The 20,511-nt window shown below is 39.3% G+C and overlaps 2 protein-coding genes across 6 annotated transcripts in view; one reads left to right on the top strand and one right to left on the bottom strand.

The window, feature by feature from the left end:
• LOC137967740 (WD repeat-containing protein 37-like) overlaps positions 1-13,113 on the top strand; it is a 21,315-nt gene extending 8,202 nt beyond the window's left edge. Inside the window, exons 5-15 of the mRNA XM_068814292.1 lie at positions 471-542; positions 1,818-1,862; positions 3,613-3,668; positions 4,206-4,263; positions 4,524-4,589; positions 5,151-5,267; positions 5,706-5,847; positions 7,024-7,093; positions 8,114-8,178; positions 9,965-10,079; positions 10,686-13,113. Coding sequence (XP_068670393.1) covers positions 471-542; positions 1,818-1,862; positions 3,613-3,668; positions 4,206-4,263; positions 4,524-4,589; positions 5,151-5,267; positions 5,706-5,847; positions 7,024-7,093; positions 8,114-8,178; positions 9,965-10,079; positions 10,686-10,817 — 938 coding nt within the window. The 3' untranslated portion in view covers positions 10,818-13,113. The remainder of the gene's footprint in view (positions 1-470; positions 543-1,817; positions 1,863-3,612; positions 3,669-4,205; positions 4,264-4,523; positions 4,590-5,150; positions 5,268-5,705; positions 5,848-7,023; positions 7,094-8,113; positions 8,179-9,964; positions 10,080-10,685) is intronic.
• A 136-nt stretch (positions 13,114-13,249) lies between these two features.
• Positions 13,250-20,511, bottom strand: part of LOC137967741 (uncharacterized) — a 41,087-nt gene continuing 33,825 nt past the window's right edge. For all 5 annotated transcript variants that reach the window (XM_068814293.1, XM_068814294.1, XM_068814296.1 and 2 more), the window contains 2 exons: positions 17,430-17,891; positions 13,250-16,525 (listed from right to left, as the gene is read on the bottom strand). In XM_068814293.1, coding sequence (XP_068670394.1) covers positions 16,254-16,525; positions 17,430-17,891 — 734 coding nt within the window. In that variant the 3' untranslated portion in view covers positions 13,250-16,253. The remainder of the gene's footprint in view (positions 16,526-17,429; positions 17,892-20,511) is intronic.

A 20,511-nucleotide genomic window follows, 5' to 3' on the forward strand; every position in this document is an offset into this window, starting at 1 on the left:
TGTCACTCGCCAGCCCGATCTGTCCGCTGCAGATGTTTCCAGTTCCTTGGGATGAACACCTGCCCATTATTATTATTATTATTATTATTATTATTATTATTAATTATAATAATAATGAATGATATTATTATTATTAATTATAATAATAATGAAATTATGACATTGGCATTGAGAAAAAGCAACAACACTATTATAATAATTATTATAATCAAAAAATGATAAATCTAGCCATTAGAACGAAATACATGTATTTTACATGTATCTTCTGTCTTAGAAATAAGATTTGGGATGGTCCAGACTTAATTAAACTTTAATTTTTGTTTTTTTTATTTGATTCATTTGTAAATACAGTATGCAAGTGTATCACTCAATTTCAAGTAGCCAGTTGTTAATTGCCTATACGTAGAGAGATTTACAACTGTATTCGAAAACAAAGAAAGTTTCCATTATTATTAAAATGATAATTGCAGATCGCTCAGCCAGACTTTGGGATGTGGAAACTGGTCAATGTTTGCTGAGATACTTAGGTCACAATGGATCAGGTGGGGTCAACATCCTTGGTGGTTTTCATTACATTTTGAGTCTTTTTCTGAAATCCATTTTATCTGTGGGTTCAGGTGAAGTGGCCACAGGTTTAATTGGATGAAGTTTGAAACACTGCCAGTGGGTTGAGTTTTGAACCAAAACCAATGTTGACAATTACCGTTCTTATTCAGCTATAAGCCGAGCGATTTTTACTTAAATCCTCACTCAATTTGGGCAAATTTGAAGCCGTAGAAGGGGTCTTGGCTTATAGCCGAGTATTTTTGATAAAAAGAATTTTCTCAGCAAATTAAAACAGTAACAAATGAACGTGTATTCACTTACAAGCCGAACTAAATTACTTGTAAAATTAAGAGAAGTTGTTGTTGGTGTAATATGGACTTTTATTACTTGGTGGCTCGTAAAGGAGCCGTTCGTGTTGTTGTGTGATCGGGATCGATCTTATTGCTGGTCTTCTTCGTCGCTGTCTGTCTCAAATTCGTCGTCCATTTCCTCGTCTTCACTTTTTTTTTGTTCTGGAATATCCTCGTCGAAGACTGCATCGTCTTCTGTGCCATCGAGGGCGTTATAGAGGTGCCACAAGTCTTCAATGAACGCCTCACCATCTCCTCAAGCATATCGCGCCAAGCCTGGTAGATTTGTCTTTACCACAAGTAATATTAGGAAAAGCGTGTTAAGGATCTTGGCTACCAAAGTCTATCTCGGCTTTATAAATTCTGTGCCTCTGGTAACTTATAGTGCGATTTTCAATTGAGTGTCGAAAGTAATTAGGTAATATTGCTTTGGTTTTGCGTTACTTCACTCAGTGATTGGTTCAAAGTTGTCACGCCATTTTTTCAACCAATCAGAAGTGAAACCAAAACCAATCGTGACTCGCGCGTGCACATTTTCCCGCATTTTGTGTCCGCTACATGTAATTACTTAGAGTTTTGATTGGTTTACTGGATTGTCTCCATCCTTTTTGATTGGCAAAAGTAATTACTTTGGTTTTGGTTTTACTACACTCAACTGAAACTGCTCCAAGCTGGGTAAATTCAGTCTTTGTTGTTGGTAGATCTAAGCTATATGCATGTCGGCTGGTTGTGGTCCTTTATGTTGACTAGCAATATTAGTATTTGTGGTGTTGTCATTGCTGTGATTAAACCTAAACAATATTGAATAATTTATTGCTTGGTCTTGAAATGCTCAATCTATGTTTAATATATTTACGTTCAAATTTTTACAATGATCACACCCATCAATTTAATGTGCCATCAATTTCATTGCTTTTACAGTCAATTCCATACGATTTCACCCAACTGACGCCATAGTTTGTACAGGTAAATCTTGAACCATCACATTGCATATTTTGTGTGTGGGCCAGGGAGAAAAGCACAATATAGATGTTATTGAACTAGCTGGTCCGTACTGGGAAAATATTGGTTGAGTTCCTTTTTTGCAAGTCCATGTGGAAACTTGCAAAAAAGGAACAAGACCAATATTTTCCCAGTATGGACTGATCAAATTAGTTCAATCAAGTTTTTATTGGCTCTCTTGTGCAGAGACGGTTTTGGGCCCAGTTGTTCAAAAGCCGATTAGCACTAATCCCAGATAAAAATTAACCAGGGAGTTAATTTCTCTACTTCCAAATGCTGTTCAACGCTGATATTCAGCAAAACTTTACATTAGAAGATGTCAATCTCGGAAAACAATAATAAGCAAAAGAAACTTTCACCAAAAAGTTGAAAACATGGAACAAAAGTTTACGCTAATCCTGTATTAAGTTAATTGGCTTTCAAACAACCGGGCCCGAGAAAGTAAATTTTTAATTCATACTGGAACTCCGACATGACTAAATAAAAAACACTTCTCGCACTTTTCTTTTTATGTCCGAGGAAATCTTAGCAGTCCGTATTGCCAAATTTCGGACCTCTCAGACAACCAATCAGAATTCTTCTTTTCATCTTGTACCAGTTTGCCTATGTAATAAAAGACTGTATTACAGAGCCAGTGTATCAAATGAAGCATGGACCTATAAGCAGTACAATAATTATTACTGAAATGATGATAATATTAAGATTAAACTCTGAAGCTCTTCCAGAGCAACATGAATTAATTATTAATAATAATTATTATTATTATTGGAGCTTTTGATCAAAAGGGATTTAGGAGTACCTAGAAAAAAGCTTTCATTTTAGGCATCTAACAGTAACATAAAGTTGGAGCAAAGCAAAGGACCCGTAATCTCTCCACAGATGTGACAAGGAATCCAGGAATCCAATGTGGACAGTATATAATAATAACATTATGCTTAACATTTGGTAGGGCTTTTTCATGTGGATACACTGTATGCTCAAATGCATACAAAATCTGAGCTGTTTCTAGTCAAATAGCCCTAACACCACATTAACATTTCTCTTAATTATTTTAGATATATTACAGTAAAAATCCTGCAGAAGCTGTAGGTACTGTAGCAGAGCTAATTGAGGCAGGTTACACTTTCAAATCACACATGATTATCAGTAAGTTAACCCTTTCAGCCCCTATAGTGCCAAATGGCACTTATAGATTTTACTCTGTCTAACGCCAGACGATTTTACTCATCAATGGGGAACCCCTCGGGGCTTAAAGGGTTAAGCTAACAGCGTGAAAAAACTATGTCCCTGTTTAACCCTTTCAGCCCCGATAGTGCCAAATGGCACTTATAGATTTTACTTTGTCTAACGCCAGACGAGTTTACTCGTCAATGGGGAACCCCTCGGGGCTTAAAGGGTTAAATAATGGAGAAAATCCAATTGGGCTAAATACAATCCAATTGGCCTAATCCAAAGCAAGGGTGGTTGGAATTTAGTATCATGCACCAAAGACCATTCCAGGCAATTAGTGGAGAGAGCTGGATTTTAACCCAGGACAATCACTGATGCAAACCCAACACCCTAACCCTTTGCAACACCTTGCCTTCCCCTGCCTCCTCATTATTTTTATTCAAAGGCAAGCACTTACCATCACACCAACGCTGCCACAAATACCCCGGCTAAATTGAGATACTCTCTCTGATATAATTATCAGTAATGTATGTTCTTTCATCAGGATCTGGGGATGGAACTTGCCAGATTTGGAGGGCTATTGTACCAAGTCCTGAACAGGTATGGGAAATATTTGGCCGTTTTACAAGAGAATCTGGAGACAACTTTAAAAAACCTTGTCTCCCTTGAAGCCCAGCACATCAACAAATTTGGGAAATGACTGTCTTTAATTTTCTTACCCAAGCCCTTCCATGAAATTATAGCTGTATCGTGACAATGTATTATTGCAATGATTTAGCTTACAAAGCATGCATTCTGTATAAATACTCCTCGGTACAATCCTGTGGAGCACGTATGAAAACCATGGCATACTCAGATTACTTGAAGGATCACTTCCAGGGTTGAAAACTAGGCCACTCCGGAGATAAGCACTAGCTTAATTTTAGTGTTAAAAGCTTACAAAATAAGGGTTTTGTTACTGGCTGGGGACCCATCTTTGTCATGACATACCTTCTGGACTTACATGACTCTGTATGCTTCAAGACCTTGATGACTTCCTGTGCAAACTGTAGTGAAATCCCTGCAAAAAGGGAAAAAATTAGGGTAATTTTTACTTTTTTTTTTATGGTTAGTTTTGTTCTCCCATTGCACTCGCAGCGTTCCCATCCAGGTTCAGCTGATGAAGCTGAAAACATTACAGATGAGGAACTTGAAGGTAAATTATCACCTTTCTTTTCATGGTCTTTTGTGTTAGGTAATTTGGGTCCAGTAATAACTGAGGTGACTTCCTTGTAAGGGTTTTCCACATTATTTTTGTGTTTTACTGAAAATTTATCAAAGTTAAAGTTAAAATATGCCAACATAATAGAACCTCACTGAACCTAATTGTCATTCTTTTCTTGGATTTTTAAATATGTGATATGTATCAAGGACTTAACTATATCCCTTCCTCTGTTTTCTTTGTAAATGATACAGACAACATGGATGGTTCATCTTCTGCCCTCCTTAAAACACCAACGTGTGAGCTGAAGGGGCACGAAGGTAAACACAAATCAGGTTTTTTTGTAGGTGCCTTTGATTAGGCTCTACTTAAGACAAAGAAATGAAATCAAGACCCCAGTAACCAGCCTTGTAGCTTTTTACTGCTGTTTCTTCATGTTACTTTATTGGTATGGTTTGCTTTAAGTGTTTTCCAATTTTTTGTGAATCGAACAAATCAAAAATTCATCGCACTCAATATTTTTGTCAAGTTTCCAAAACCAACAGTGATTCATGGCCTCTCAATATCTTTCCTTCGATGGACTGACTAGTCTAGTACTGGATGACTTTGACTTAACTGACTTAAGTAAAACGGATCGAATCAAACATTGTTTTTTTTATGTGACGGAAAAATTGCAATACCTTAAGAAAAACGTCTTGGAGCAGAATTGAGAACCATTTAACAAACTCAATCTAGCGGTGACACACGGTTAACCAGTCAAATCCAGGACACAGTCATTGGTGTAAGGCAATAATTTGTCGCTTTTGCCTCTGCACTGGTTGACCATGCGCCGTTTTGTTATCGTTACTGTTTGTTTAAACTGTTTGTTTTGTTGTTGTAAGGTGCTGTTATTGCAGCTGATTGGTTCACATCTGGGAAACAGATTGTAACAGCTTCTTGGGACAGAACAGCAAAGCTTTGGGATGTTGAAACAGCTGAGCAAGTTCATCAGTTAACTGGTAATATGACTTGGAGTATCACCTCAAAGCCGGCGATTAAGACCGGCTAAGATTAATTTTCCAATCGTTAAAATGCATTAGTTAGCGTCGGAAAGAGACTTCAGTGGCTTTGACATTTGCGACTTGTTAATTGACAACTAAGTGCAACTTTGACCTTTTTCTTCATCCCTGAGCATTTCCAGAACGCAAGAGGTGGATTGATCGTGACGCTAATCTATTTCCTTATTATTTACCAGAAGTTTCTCCTAGTTTTATCAGTTATTATGGAGCCGAATCCTGTCTAACATGTGATTGACTGAATACATGCACCTCAAAAAAGTAATGAACCTGCGATTCACACGCAGTTCATTTCGTTTTCTCGACTATCTGAGAGCCTAGAACAGGCTAGTTTCTTAGAAGGGATAGAGTTTTGCTCGGAATGTCTTTTTTTTTTTTTAGGTCATGATCAAGAGCTGACGCATACTTGTACCCACCCCACCCAGCAGCTTATCGTCACCTCGTCCACGGATACAACTTTCAGGCTGTGGGATTTTAGGACTCCGTCAATTCATTCAGTCAATGTGTTCCAGGGACACTCCGAGTAAGACCTCTTTTAATGTTTACATACAAAACTTCCTTAAGTGTTGGAGTACTAGATGAATAAGTCCCGTTGTTGCGGGGCTTGCTTTTGGGTGCATGGAGAAATTACGTTGGTCACCGCGGTGAATAGAATGTTAGCTGAATAATAACTGGGAACGCGTAACTGCGCCACCGAAACTCGTTCCCCAAACATTTTAACTCGAGGCAGGGGGGTACGAAATCTATTGTTTATGTCCAATATGGCCTTCTCGCGAATAAGGCCCATATCATTTCAACTTTACGGCAGTTTAAGTGTGTCAATTAGAAATGGGTTACTCCGCAGCCAATTCTTTTGGAAGACCGGCTCAGCTTTACTGTTTTGGTTATTAGAGGGGTTTTCAAGTTTTGAGTGTCGAAAGTGATTAGCGAATTGCTTTGGTTTTGCATTACTTCATTCAGTGATTGCTTCAAAGTTCCCGCGCCATTTCTTGAACCAATCAGAAGTGAAACCAAAACCAATCGTGGCTTGCGCGTGCACGTTTTCCCGCGCTTTGTGTCGGCTACGTATAATTACTTTGAGTTTTGATTGGTTTACTGGATTGCCTCCTTCTTTTTTGATTGGCCAAAGTAATTACTTACTACGACACTCGACTGAAACTCGCTCTAAGTTCAGTGGCCACCGAAACAGTAGACGGTTGTACAACTTCGGCTGCAGCCGTCTCTCACTGGGTGATCAACTTCTACACTTGGAACCATATAGCCGTTGTCGTCCGACATGTCGTCCGACCGTGAGACAGTGACCGAGATGTTTCACCCAATTCTTTGGCACACGGCCTTGTCTACCATAACACCATAACAGAGGAAAGGTCTTCTTCCGTTTCCCTGGTATCTCGGGAGATGGTGTCAGGAAAGGCGAGTTCTCTCTTGTCCCTAGTCCCTCAACATTCCACATAACGTATTTAGATTAAACGTTTTGTGAGACGGGGCCTATGTTTATCACCTTTCTCCGAGAAGACTTCATATTTTAAAAATTAGTAGATTTGATATCAGTAAAAATTCTTAAGTTATAAAGTGGCCCAGAGCGTTAATCCCACCACGTTTAAGCCCATAATCTCCAACGCAGTAGCCTTGGTAATCTGTGGTAGGCTTTCTGAAGGCATCATCACTATTGATGTTTGATTGCTTGTTTGTTTCACAGCACTGTGAGATCAACTGCATTCACAACAAAAGACATCGTAGTGAGTGGCAGCGATGATAGAACTGTCAAGGTATAATAAAGCAGATTCATTTATGACTGGCTGACTCGGCAGTAGTCGGAAAAATCCGATTGCGATTCGGTACCAGTTCGGGTAGATAGGTGATTCGGTACCAGTCTCGGAGCTAGTAAAACTCGAAGGAGCTAGGCCATTAGTTCAGTTGACACACGTTGAAGGATACAGATGTCCAAAGCTGACTTTTTCGTAGTTGGCGGAAAGGAATTTTTTACCCTGCCCTTAGATCGGTTTGTTAATGATGTCTCGCGCATACTCCAAAAGAAATTCGTGTGCCCCTGTAACCAGGGGCAAGGTGTTGTTTGAGAACTGGGATCTAGGCATGGAACTCGGCTTGGGAAATGGTGATAGGATTTAGTAATTATTTAATATTTATTACTAAATCATGTAAATCACACTGACACCTAAATGTAGGCAAACTTAGCGTCAATAGAAAGGCTTAGGTCATCTCTGTTATCATCCTGAAATGGATAAAGATCATTTAGTCTGGAACAGATTGACATCAAGACGAACGCTAGACTAACACATTTCCTTAAAACAAAAGCTTTTACTAATCATCCGTTTGGCATCTGAAAAGTTCATTACCATAACTTCAATACATTTTACCGAGGGTCCCATGCATCCCTGGTTGTTCGAAGGGTGGATAGGAAAGGAAAGGAAAGGGACCTCAAGCGTCTGGGCGTTCTGAAATTAACAGTCAACTTAAATCAAGTCAAATGTTGCGTCTTTTTTAATTTTTGAGGAGAGGGAAAAGCCGAGGTTATCCGGAGGAAAACCTCTCGGTGCAGGGAAGAGAACCAACAAACTCAACCCACATATGACGCCGAGTCCAGGCTGGGAATCGAACCCGGGCCACATTGGTGGGAGGCGAGTGCTCTCATCGCTGCGCCATCCCTAATTTGTCCGGTCACCGTGTATAACCATGATAACGCTCCACCTTTGAACAAGCGAAGCTTGCTCTGGGAATTGTATCGGTTCTCAGTAATTGTCTTTAATTGGCAATCTTTATTTCGCCAGGTGTGGGATTTGAAAAACATGCGCTCGCCGCTGACAACAATCAACACAGATTCCTCTGTGAACAGGTAGCCTGCCGATTCATCTTTAACCTTTTCATTCCTAAACTTGCCACCCGTTGACGAGTAAAATCGCCAGGAGTTAGACAGGGTGTATAAAATCTGTAAGTTTTCCCCTAAGGGGAGAAAGGGTGATGCCAGCATCAGTATGAATTAAAACGAAAAAAAATTGACAGAGCTTTTCCTTGGCTGATTCCGGCTTTTGGTGTCTGTTGCTTCATAACCTACAATCACTTTCGCATGACTTTGGGAATCATCAACAATTGTCTTACCGGCAATAGTATGCGATGAACCAAGCAAACGCGACATCTTTGGGATGGTTTTGGTTCAACTCTCGGCCTCTTTCGTCTTGGTATTGTAAGATTGAGTAACAGATGCCAAAATGCAGTCCGCGGATAGAGATTGTAATAATAATAATAATAATAATAATAATAATAATAATAATAATAATAATAATAATAATAATAATAATAATAATAATAATAATAATAATAATAATAATAAAATGGCCCTTGAGGGCGAAGGGTCTAATTGTTTTAGTGTCACCCAACTAGTCGGACAGAAAAGGCAATAATAAAGTTAGCAAATGCAAGTTGAAGAATTATTTATTTGGAAATAAAACGAAAGAAAGCGTCAAGCTTTTCGTTACTCGAGGACTATTACTAATAGTCCTCTAGTAGCGTAGCCAATTAAAATGCTGGATTTGCATTAGTCCACTAATTGGGTGATACTAATTCCCAATAGTCCAAAAGCGCTTTGCAAAAAAATATCTTAAAAACAGGGATAAACTAACAGTAAAAAACTTGGATTTAAAACAAGAAAGGGAACCACAAGATCTGAATTCCAACGGAAAGGTATTCCAAACAGAAGGAGCGGCCAACGTAAAGGACCGGCCACCATAGGTATTAAGATTAAATCTAGGTGTAAAGGGCAACAATTTGTTTAAAGATCGTAAGGTTCTACTAAGTTGTGTAAGGCTTTATGAGCGCAGAGATATAGTCAGGTGCAAAACCATGGTGAGCCTTGAATGTAATGACAGCAAAGTTATAAGTGTTCAATAGGGAGCCAATGAAGCTGGATAAGCAAAACAGTGATGTGTTCATATCTACTGCTAAGATGAATGAGCCTTGCAGCACTATTAAGGACACTGCAGTCGTTGTAAAATACATTTTGGCTGACCAAAGAGCAGAGAATTATAATAGTCGATCAGTACCTGAGATTCTGCAGATCTTTGAAAAGCGCATTATAGTTTCGTGTCCATTCATTGGGAAGAGGGTTTTTTTCAGTTGATCTTATTTTATGTATGGACATTTGTTCAAACGCTCAGCTGCTATTCGTTCTCCATAGGCCATTCCGGAATTGCGCAGGATACTGGGGCGAGTTTCAAATTTGAACCAATCGATAAATTGATCCTCGCAGTTATGGACGCAATGTTAGCTGACGCTCCCAACGTCATTGGTTTCATAGCCCAGTTGGTTAGAGCGTCGCACCGGTATCGCGAAGTCACGGGTTCAAACCCCGTTGAAGTCCTGAATTTTTCATGCTTCTCTGCGCAATTGCTAAAGGTGCGTCCATAACTGCGAGGATTATACCTTGACGTAACTTGGTCTCGGTTCGACCTAAAAGCATCAAATTTGGGCAAATGGCCAATCTCAAAGTTAGCTTTCGTTTGATGGTGTCAATTTATAGATTGTTTCAAACTTGAAACTCGCCCCAGTTTCCTGTGCAATTCCGGAATGGCCTATACCAATCACTGTCTTACAGTAAAGGACTCTTCTCTGTGTTCTTTTTTTAGACTCTCAGTGTCCCCTGTGAACAATATTATCGCCCTTCCACATGACAATCGTCACATTCGCTTGTTTGACATCAGTGGCGTTAGGCTTACACGACTGCCTCGCAGAAACGGTCAGGTATGTGTCTCGTGTTTCGATCGTGTTACAGCAGTTGGGTTTGAAACTGTAGCAACTAATATTAAGCTAATTATAAACTTGTCTTCGACCAAAACTTCAAAGCTCTCACAGTTTCTCACGGCTTTACCTTCACTTGTCATATCACACGTCTTTGTTGTATGAATTCCAAAACAAACCTAATTTATGCTTACCTTAGGTTCAAGGGTAGGAATTGTAAAGAATTTGGATTGCTTTGAGCAGTAGTGGTGAAACATATGGCATATTCATATATTCCATTATTCAGTGTGACAAAATATCGTAACTACAGGTCCCGGATGTGTGTTCGCGCTCCCCATTTCCCGCCATTTTGTTTTTTGTTTTCTTATGGGTCTAAAGGTGCCCGCAAACGAGGAAAATGTTTGCCGAAATGTTTCCTCAGCGCACAACGAGGAAATACTTGCTGAGGAAGCAGAATGTTTCTGAAAAAATTTAGAAACAGTTTTGCTTATGCAACAAATGTTTCCTGGCGGCTCAAAGTGGGAAACATTTGCTTCCGCAGCAATGTTTTCGGGCGCCTTAAAGTTTATTCATGCATGGATATGAAGCTCTCGTGATTGTTACTTTTAGGGTCATCAACGTATGGTTTGCTCGACCTCCTGGGGAGAGGAGACAAGTGCTAAGGCTTGCTGTAACTTGTTTTCATGTGGATTTGACAGGAGAGTGCTTGGATGGCAAGTCAGAGAAGAAAAGGACAAATAAACAAGAAGAGCGATTTTCAATTGACTGTCGAAATTGATTTCGCTTTCGCTTCAGTGTTGAATTTCTACGCTTGTTGATGGCTTTAAAATCTTGCCGTATTCGTACCCATTAGCAGAAAAGGCAAGAGCAACATTGGGACTGGCTCGTAGAGCAACAGTACATTGCCTCATTTAATTGTTTGCCTCTGCTGTACTTTCTCAAATAAATTTTGGTAACCGGTTCACGGCATCCGCAAAAGCAAGGAGAAATTCAAAACACAGTGGACTATTTTACAGAGTGCCGAAAACACTGTAAAAAGTGGGAACTCGGGTAGTCTCTGGTCAAATAGAAATACGGACAAAGAAAAGGCGGTAAGTATGAATGTCGACGAGAATCGGACCAGTTCACGCTCTTGAGTGCATCATGGGTAATCCGGCAGGGCAACATGGCGGGAAATTCAAAGGTCTGTTTGGAAATTAAAGCGCAAATATTAAAACTGTACATGACTACTTTATAGACTTTCCTCATCATAAACCAAACAAATAAGTTCAAGTTCACAACTGAGATGAACTGGACTTAGTATCTATTCCTTGGAATTCCTAAATGTTGCATTTTGGTCTCCACACATTCTCTTTGACTTACGGGAAATGTATGGCAGAAACTTTGTTAAATAAAATGGATTTCTACAGTAGCCATTCCCTCCAACTTTATCCTGTCGCACCTTTGGGCGGGTATCTTCTGTTTTAGAAAATTAAAAAATAAACGAAAATTACATATCATGAATACTTTTTATCGTTTTGAACTTCCACACAAACCGTTGAATTTCTCTCCATCTTACACCTATTACCCATGAGGCACTCAAGACCGTGAACTCGTCAATAGTGGCCACTCATTAGACAAAAGTTAAAAAAACCAGCAACGTTAACTTCCAAAATGACTAACGCTCAAAGGAGTTTCAAAGTATTGTAGTTTTCGGCTGTATCGAAGCCAAATAGAAAACAAAGAGATTGATTACTCGTGCCATGCATAGCGACAGTGAGTAAGGGGACAAAGTAGTGATTAAGAATAAACCAACTTTGTATTTTCGTACGTCGAATCTTTCTGGATCAAATGAAAGTGATTTCTTGGTTATTTGTAGAAATAGGTAGCCCAAGAGAAAGCTGTGCTTAAAAGCGAGCACTCAACGAATTATTTTAACCCTCTTCCACATGCCCAGGAACAGTTCCATTCAAACGTCATCTTTTTGTGGCAACATGATTGTTTGAGAAGGCTCCCAAGAGTTTTAGGGCCGCGCGCAAGCTGGGCATTAATATGGCGCGTAAAGCCTGAATCGCGCGTGTTTTTCAGATTTTTGTGACGTCAGCGTGAGCAAATCTGCTAAATTAACTGCTAATTTTCCCGCGTTCCCTTTGGTAATTTTTTTAAAAAATTGGCTCAGTTCTAACCTATCAAATAACCTGTATTTATTAAAATATTTGTTGAAAAATGACAAATTACAGAATATTGTCAAAAAAACCTGAGCGACCTTGACTTTTTACCACTTCAAAATGCCAGGCAATATCATTTCCATAATGTGGCAGAGAATAAAAAAATTCGCCGAAAGAAAGTATAAATATTAAAGAATTTAGGCCAAAAATAGAAATATATCAGCCTGTTATAAGATGTGATATTGCTATGGTAACAAACGGTCGTAATCTGAAAGTTGACACCGTATTATAGCCGTATAAAATCGATACCCATACTGGTAGATCTCTACAGTGGAAACTTTAAAATACTCTAGGGGGCCACCTTAAGAATCATTGGACGGGGAAAAGTACAATGAAAACAATTACGAAGATCGAAATACACCTTATTACAAAATGGCCGCCATTTAAATATTCTTTTGTTTTTATTCAAATAAGCCCTTGATGCCTCGTTCTTAAGCTTAAAATAGGCTAGTTTCGAATAGATGAATGAAGGGGTAGTTTCTAAAGAAACTGTGGTGCTGCGTCGGTGGGGAAGTAGTATACAAAAATTTGGTTTATCAACGGAGTTGATAATGTAAATTGGCCACCGTACAGAGATTCTAAAAGCTGAGCGAATCGCTCTGACGAAGGGCTAACGCTCGAAACGTCAGCTTTTAGAATCTCTGTACGGTGGTCAATTTACATTATCAACTCCGTTGATAAACCAAATTTTTGTATAGTTTCGAATAGGCCACTTTGGAAAATACCATAATACTCTTTGTCTGTCCCCCCAAATTTTGCATAAGCATGGTTTTTGTTTTCTCTTGGGACCATTGTAAGTCCCAAGAGAAACTGGAAACAATGCTTATGCAAAATTTGGGAGGACAAACAAAGAGTATTATGGTATTTTCCGAAGTGGCCTATTGTGCAGCAACAAAAGGACAGAGTCGAGGTTCAGGGGAATAATTAGCCTTTTTTTGTTCAAAGCAAAGGAAAATGCAAATTATTCCCCTGAACCTCGACTCTGTTCTTTTGTTGCTGCACAATTCGAAACTAGCCTATTCAAAAGAATATTTTATCTTGAACGAGGCAATAAGGGCCAATTTGTATCCGCATAAAGTAGCGGCCATTTTGGAATAAGTTGTATGGTGTTAGGCGACACAGCTGAATACTGAGCCTGCAAAATTCATATCGCTCGAAAGATTACTTCCCTTCGCTTCCTAACCGCGATGCATTCTGTGATTAGGAGAAACTGCTCGTCTTTTGCTGTATTTTAACAGGTTTCAAATGATTATCATCAAATATCTATCTTTATTTTAACAAAACACTGTGTGTTAATTACCTGTAGATTGTAGGCGCAATCATGAACGATTTCAAAACGAGCAGCTGTTTCGAAAGATGTATGTAACTAAAAGAATACTTGACCATCCAGTTTTAGTTGTTTCCGGAAGGAATATTATAGCATCATTACGAGAGAATTATAACTAGCGGTAATCAAGGATCAGTGAGATGCGTTCGATTCCTGCTTTGTCTTCGACGAAGCATTGTTGAAGGTGAAAGTAGTTGTGTATGGGAGAGAATCTTTTGCACCCTTTTCTAGTATTTATTAAGTAATGAACGAATCACACTATAGGTATTTTGACTGTTATCTTGTTGCTAATAATTTTATTAAAACATTTATGGAATACATTTGTTAATATCAGTTTTGTGGGATATCAGTAACCTTTCTTACTGGTTTGCAAAACACAGTGACTCCCGCGCGCGTGTATAGCCGAACGGTCCATCCAAGTGTTGATCCCGCCCAATAGGACTTGACTCACTGTCACATGAGATCGAGGTTATTTACAACCAGAACGAGATCAAAACCCCCGGGAGATCCCGTGGCACTGACCAAATTACTTTTCTCGCCTGCATAGTAGGGAACAACCTTGTTACCAGGGTCTTCCTACTTTTCAACGTATGGTTGACGTGACCTGAAGTTAAAGAACTGACCTTCTCCCCAGCTCCTCATTTTTTAATCCCGTCGGGAACGCCCGTTACTTCCCGGGTCGTGCGTTACTTGCCCTCGTATGGACTTCATACACAACTTTTCGATCTTTCACGCCTCTATATTTTTTTCACATTTTTTCATGCTTACATGTTTGACGAATACTCCAAGACAACGCTTTAAATACAATTGAAACTAACATGATTATTAGACTAGTACTATCAAACAAAGGACTAGAAAAGATAGTTTTTGCAATACTGCCCTCATCGCATTTATCCGTTCCACTGTAAGATCTTGTCACGATCTTCTAAATGTTAGTTGTTAATGAAACCTAAAACTGACTATCTTGACAATCTCGTTTTACGTCTCCTAATCTTAAAGCTATTTTAATCAAATAACCTTTACGAATACAAATTACATATCAAACTTAATGCCCAAGAGCAAACGCAGCTCTAGGAAAACAAAAAATTCTTAGGTTTTCGAAGCATTAACATACGCTCCACCAACTCAAAAACAATTTTGTCTTGACATGTTCACAATTAAATCGCCAGTCAGTAAGATATGCCTGGAAATAAATGGTAAAGATGAACATTGTCGACATAAAATTAAAATTCTTAATGTCGGTGAATTACCGCCGTCGGTTATTTTAAAACTCTTCTCTGTCAATCTTGTTCGAACAGCAAGAATTGAAAGGATTGACGACAACCTATGCTTTCTTAAAGCATACTGTATTGACGTTACAGTCAGGTGATAAACAAACGCGCGTAAAGCGAAGGAGGACCACTCCTTTGCTTTTCAATTTCTCGTACTCTGGGTTTTCCCCACGGACTCCACGCGCGGAATGCAAAACTCGAGCACTTACCACGCGACCAAATTTCCTGGAAAAAGCACACGACAATCAAACATTGTTTTTTATCGCAAAGGACAGCGATGGACAGAGAAAAGTCAAATTTATTTTTGGTTCCCTAGTTTATAGAGAAGTCAATTTAAGTCAAATACATATACCAATAACCTTGAAAATACACAAAAAATGATCTAAAATATTCAACATCATCTCTACAGGTAACCTATTAAGACTCAAATATGATGGACAACTTTTTTATCGTCCTACAAACCTTGCTAGCCAAGCCTCGAGGTGCTAAAATTCATTTCTGAAATAGGGACAGTTAATCTAATTAACATATACAGAACAGAAAAATAAATAGACCGCCATTTGTGACAGCTGTGCATGCTCTGAAAGACTAAAACTGACTCTGCTTAAAATTTTTATTAGGAGAGGCGAGGGTTCAATTTTTACCCGAGATTTTCGCGTCATGCATCTTCATCAGACAAGGACTACAATCTTTAGTTCCAGGTTAATTATGGCCATTTGGAGTCCAGCAACTTTAAAACTTTTGACTGTCTCAAATAAAGGTATTAATACCACACTCGATGTTCAAGGAAAAACGTACCATAAAGTAACAAGCACCAACTATTTTACAAGGAAATTGAAAACTGCATTCCTTACGATTTTTTAACAAAGACGCAACCAACGTCAACTTACTCGTAAATATTCAAACGCGATTATAACCAACTGGATCATTTTTTTAAACATCAAACTAGATAAACTACTCCGACTTTTAATAATTGTTCATCATTTCACTTCAATCTTCCGTAACAACCTCTCATCACCAGACTTGACAGGAAGCCACTTCAAAGTCAGTCCCTGGTGCGGAAAACCCCTTTTTGTGTTTCAGGGTTGAAACGCAGGTCTCCTCTGTAATTGAAAATATCCCGCACGATCAAGTCTCTCCTGAGGTCGGGTTTGAACGCTCATAACTGCAAACCGAACTATAGCGGTACGAGTAGACTATTTTCGAAGATAACGGCTAGACATTAACCAACAACGGCCTGGAATTAAATGGTACAATGGTTCCTTCTAAACCTACCAACGTTGTGTCTTTAAAGATCTTCGCCACACAAGCGACTTACGCTTACGTTGTGCGAAGTTCAAGTCAATGGAACCATCGACGATACGATCGCCGGCTACCACATCGAGAGACTGATCTCGCCATATTGCGAATCCCAGCGGTAATAAGCGCGGGACGCGCCTTTGCTTATCTGCAGCTGACATCTCCACCGGCCGTGGTGATTTAGGTCTTGTGTCACATACGTAAATGTCTCGGATTCCAAACGATTTTGTTCTTGGAACTTGTAAATTCTGTGACCTGTGGGGTTTGGCAGGTAGGCTGTGAGCCTGCGATGTGTACATTTGAGGCGATAGAACAACGTCACCGAATCGTCATTAACCCAATCTCCTGCAAAAGAAATAAGTGACTTCTGATTGGTTACTCCGATTTTGGAAGACGTAGATGCGCGGACAATCTCGGGCGATTGTCGAAAAATGCCCAAGATACTTCCAAAACATGTTAGTAGTTGCTTGTAAGTATCAAAGTCGGAAGACGGCCAGTCTTTTGCAGCTGTTTTTAGTAAGCACGGAATCTTTAAAAATGGCAAAATAAGGACACAAGCCATAGAGTCACAGTTTGTGCGAGTTGAACTTTGCCAAAAAAAAAATTGCGAAGTTAAAACCATGAATAAATTGGTCGTTTTCCTGTTAATTTCAGTTTTACTCATGTTTTTAATCGATGTTTAAAGTGAAAACCAATGGATTCTGATTGGTAACGAGTTTTTTAACTGGATAAAACAAATTTGCACCTGACCGACCCCTCGTAGGACGCTTTCCATTTGGCAGTATTAACCGGTCAGACCGGGCAGGGTGGACTAAATTCTAAAACGCCTTCAAATTAACACACTTTGCGGATGATATATACTTCTCCGGAGGAATGCGAGGTATTATCATTCAAGTGTACCTTCAAATTTGGCCACTTCTGACGAAAGAAGGCACCTTTACCCAGCACAGCCACAAGCGAGTCTATTTTTAGAATACCCGTTCCCGCGAAAATCATTTGTCATGTCCCTGACAAAACATGGCAGAAGTAGTCACACGTGACATGTCATGGCTTCTTCTGATTGGTTATAATTGTCGGCCCTTTGTTTGTTTCGCGCGCAAAGTGTATCTAACGATAAATCCATTTATGACTGTGCTGGGTCATCACCGCAAAGTGTTAGATCAACACTCTCATCTAATTCACTATTGCACTCGGTTAACAAAGAAAAAAAGATGAGACTACATATTTGAAAAGAGAGCTTAAAACGTACCACCAACATGAAGAACGTATGTAACAGGCTTGACAACAAACACTTGGAAGTCTCCATATGCATTTGAAACGTCATTGAATCCCGTCAAGTCTCTGTCAGAGATCCAATGGCCTGTATACACAAACATCACCTGTGTAGGGACATTTGATTCACACGAACACGACTTGATAATTCTCTCCTCCCCCGGTGGTCCCCTTTGTCCTGGTTCTCCTCGTTCCCCTTTCGCTCCATTTTGGCCCGGGGGTCCGATAGGGCCTCTCACACCCCTTGGTCCTTCTTTGCCTCTCCACCCGGGCTCTCCGTTTGTACCGTTAATACCTGGAACGCCTGGGCTTCCCTTTTTCCCGCGACGACCCATTTCGCCACGGTCGCCTTTTCCGCCTTTGATACCGGGGATTCCGTTTAGTCCATTTCTTCCGGGAGGTCCGCTTAGTCCTTGGGGGCCCGGGTGACCCGGTATTCCTATGATAAGAAGAGAATTTTCAGATTTTTTTTTTCGCTGTGACACATTTGTTCTTTGATGGTTTATAAACGCCCAAGATGCTGCAATGATCACAAACACTTTTAGGGGGGTACCCATGACTAAGCGATGATCGAAAAATTAAAACGGTTTAAAAAAATATATGTTTATGTATATATATAATGGCTCCTCTAAGAGTTGAGCACTCTCTGAAATACATTCAAATCATTTGTTTGTATAGATATATATATATATCTTTCACACAAAGATAGAACCCTCTAGAAATCGTTGATTAAATCTTTATGCATGGGTAAGCTTTGAAACGTGTGAGAGGCCATGTTTTTGTTCTTAGCTCTATTTAGTAAATGCGTTTTGCTTCAGGCAATGACTTCAGCTCTTGTGCTGTTAATTAAAAAGCTGGAAGCGTGAAAAATATACCCCAAGAAAACAAATACAACAGAAAACAAAAAACGCATGTTAATTATTATTGTATTTAGATGCTCATTCATTCCATTTACAGTAGGAGATTACGTTTTGTTTTGAAAAGTCTTAATGTCATTAAAAGTCAATAATCTTGACCGAATATGAAAATCCACATAGGGAAATTTTGCTATCGGATACATTCCAAAGGTCGTAAAGTTGGAAACCGCGAAACTTAAACAACTGCGTCGTGATTCAAATTTCACACTCCAAATATTAGCCGTGGATTTCACTTCAAGAACTTAAAACTACCTTACAGGAAATTAACGCTCCATGAAATTAACGTTAAAATTTGCGTTAATTTAAATCGCGCTAACTGTGTTGAGCGTTATTTTCCGTGACGTTAATTAAGTGCAGCGTTAATTTCCGCGCTCTTAACCCTAATTTGAAACCTTCCCAGACATTCATGACACCTGAGAAAACAACAAAATAAGGTACAAGCTTTCGTTCTTTCCGTAAACCCCTACATGAATTAGAATTTTAAGGACTGTTTTGTTGACCAGGGAGCTCAGTTTTGTTCAGTATTCTTTTTTTTGCATCCAGTGTTGAATAAATTTGTTTCAGAAGACACCTCGAACTGTGTCTTAATCGCGTATACTTCCTTTATTGTGAAATTCTACCTTCTCTTTCGCGTTAATTTTCTTCATTTGAACGTCGTTTTACATTAAAGTCGCGTTAATTTCCAATACCTTCATGAAGAATTTCATGGAGCGTTAATTTACTATAATAACGTAATGTCTCAGTCAAAAGTTTAGTTAAAAGCATTTGGCTCAGTAGCTTTGCAGCACGGCTTCTTTTTACCAAACTTGAAACTTCTTCGTTCGCTTTTTTTTGTTGCCTTTTTTTTTTAACTTCTGGAGCGTCCGTTGGCTGTTGTATTGTTTATACCGAAAAACAAAACGGGTTCAAATTCTTCAAGTGAATTTCTAAGCGAGGGAAAAGTTTAGGGACGAAAGTTGTTTACCTCAATTCGCGAGCTGATTTTCTCCTTTTTTGTATATTAGTTAAGTATGAAGAGATAAAATGCCGTTTTGGACTGGAAAAGGCTTACTTTTTCATAGATAGAAAGTTACAGGGGGCTTTTCACTGAGCGGAATTAAAGCTTTTCCTAAATTCAAATTCTTCGAGTGGCCAAGGCCACCTTGTCCTCAAAAAGTTTCAGAATTGTTTAGTGTACGGATTTTTGCATCACCCTCGGCCTGAGTCAGTAACGACAACGCCACAAACAATAATATAATTGGTTAAAAGGGCAGAAAAAAAGGTGCCGCACGTGTAGCACGGATTTTAGCAAACTTGTAGGCTTGCAGTCCTCTGCATAACGACGACGTTAAATCATCAAATTTATTTTTAGGATATTTCGCCCATATTGTAGGACGTGAACGAGACTGAATAATCGCGAAAGACTAATGTCGTTATGATATAGAGTCAAGTTATATTCTGGGGTGACGTTTTCGTCGACTGTCGCCGTCGTGGATCTTAAGGTCGATCCACGACGGCGACAGTCGACGAAAACGTCAGCTCAAAATATAACTTGGCCTATCACAAGTCTTTCGCGATTGGTACGAACAGTGAGAGAATTAAGGATTCTGTTGTATGCTTACGTTGTCGTCAAAACCTCAAATTTGGTGATTTCACGTCAGAGGACTGCAAACCGACTTGCTAAAATCCGTGCTGCACGTGCAGCACGATTATTTGTTAACCAATTATATTATTGTTTTGTGGCGTTGTCGTAATCGTAGCAGTCGTCGTTTCTTAAACTCCCAAATAAGGTCCCTTGTATTGCATTCTGCTCCGCGTGTTTGTGGGAAAATTTATTACAGGTTTTCACGTCATCATAAAGACTTATGATTGGCTCGTGTGCAGCCACATGGATTACATCATTGCGTGGTTTCCCCGCGTGCGTGATGAGAGTCCAGAGTCCAAAAAAACACTCAACAAATAAAGTTCTCAAACTGTTTTGTCAGTCTTGAATTTCACGAACCAGGGATTGCACGATAGAAACACGAGCAATAACTGCTACAAATGATCTTGATTATGATGATCCTAGTTCCTTTACGTGGTTTAAAGGAAAGAAATCGATGAGCCAGAGAAACAATGTCTGCAGGAACAACAGGAATTGATCTGTGATCTCTGTGAAGCGAC

The sequence above is a fragment of the Montipora foliosa genome, chromosome 8, assembly GCF_036669935.1.
Source record: "Montipora foliosa isolate CH-2021 chromosome 8, ASM3666993v2, whole genome shotgun sequence".
In the NCBI taxonomy this organism is placed as follows: domain Eukaryota; kingdom Metazoa; phylum Cnidaria; class Anthozoa; order Scleractinia; family Acroporidae; genus Montipora; species Montipora foliosa.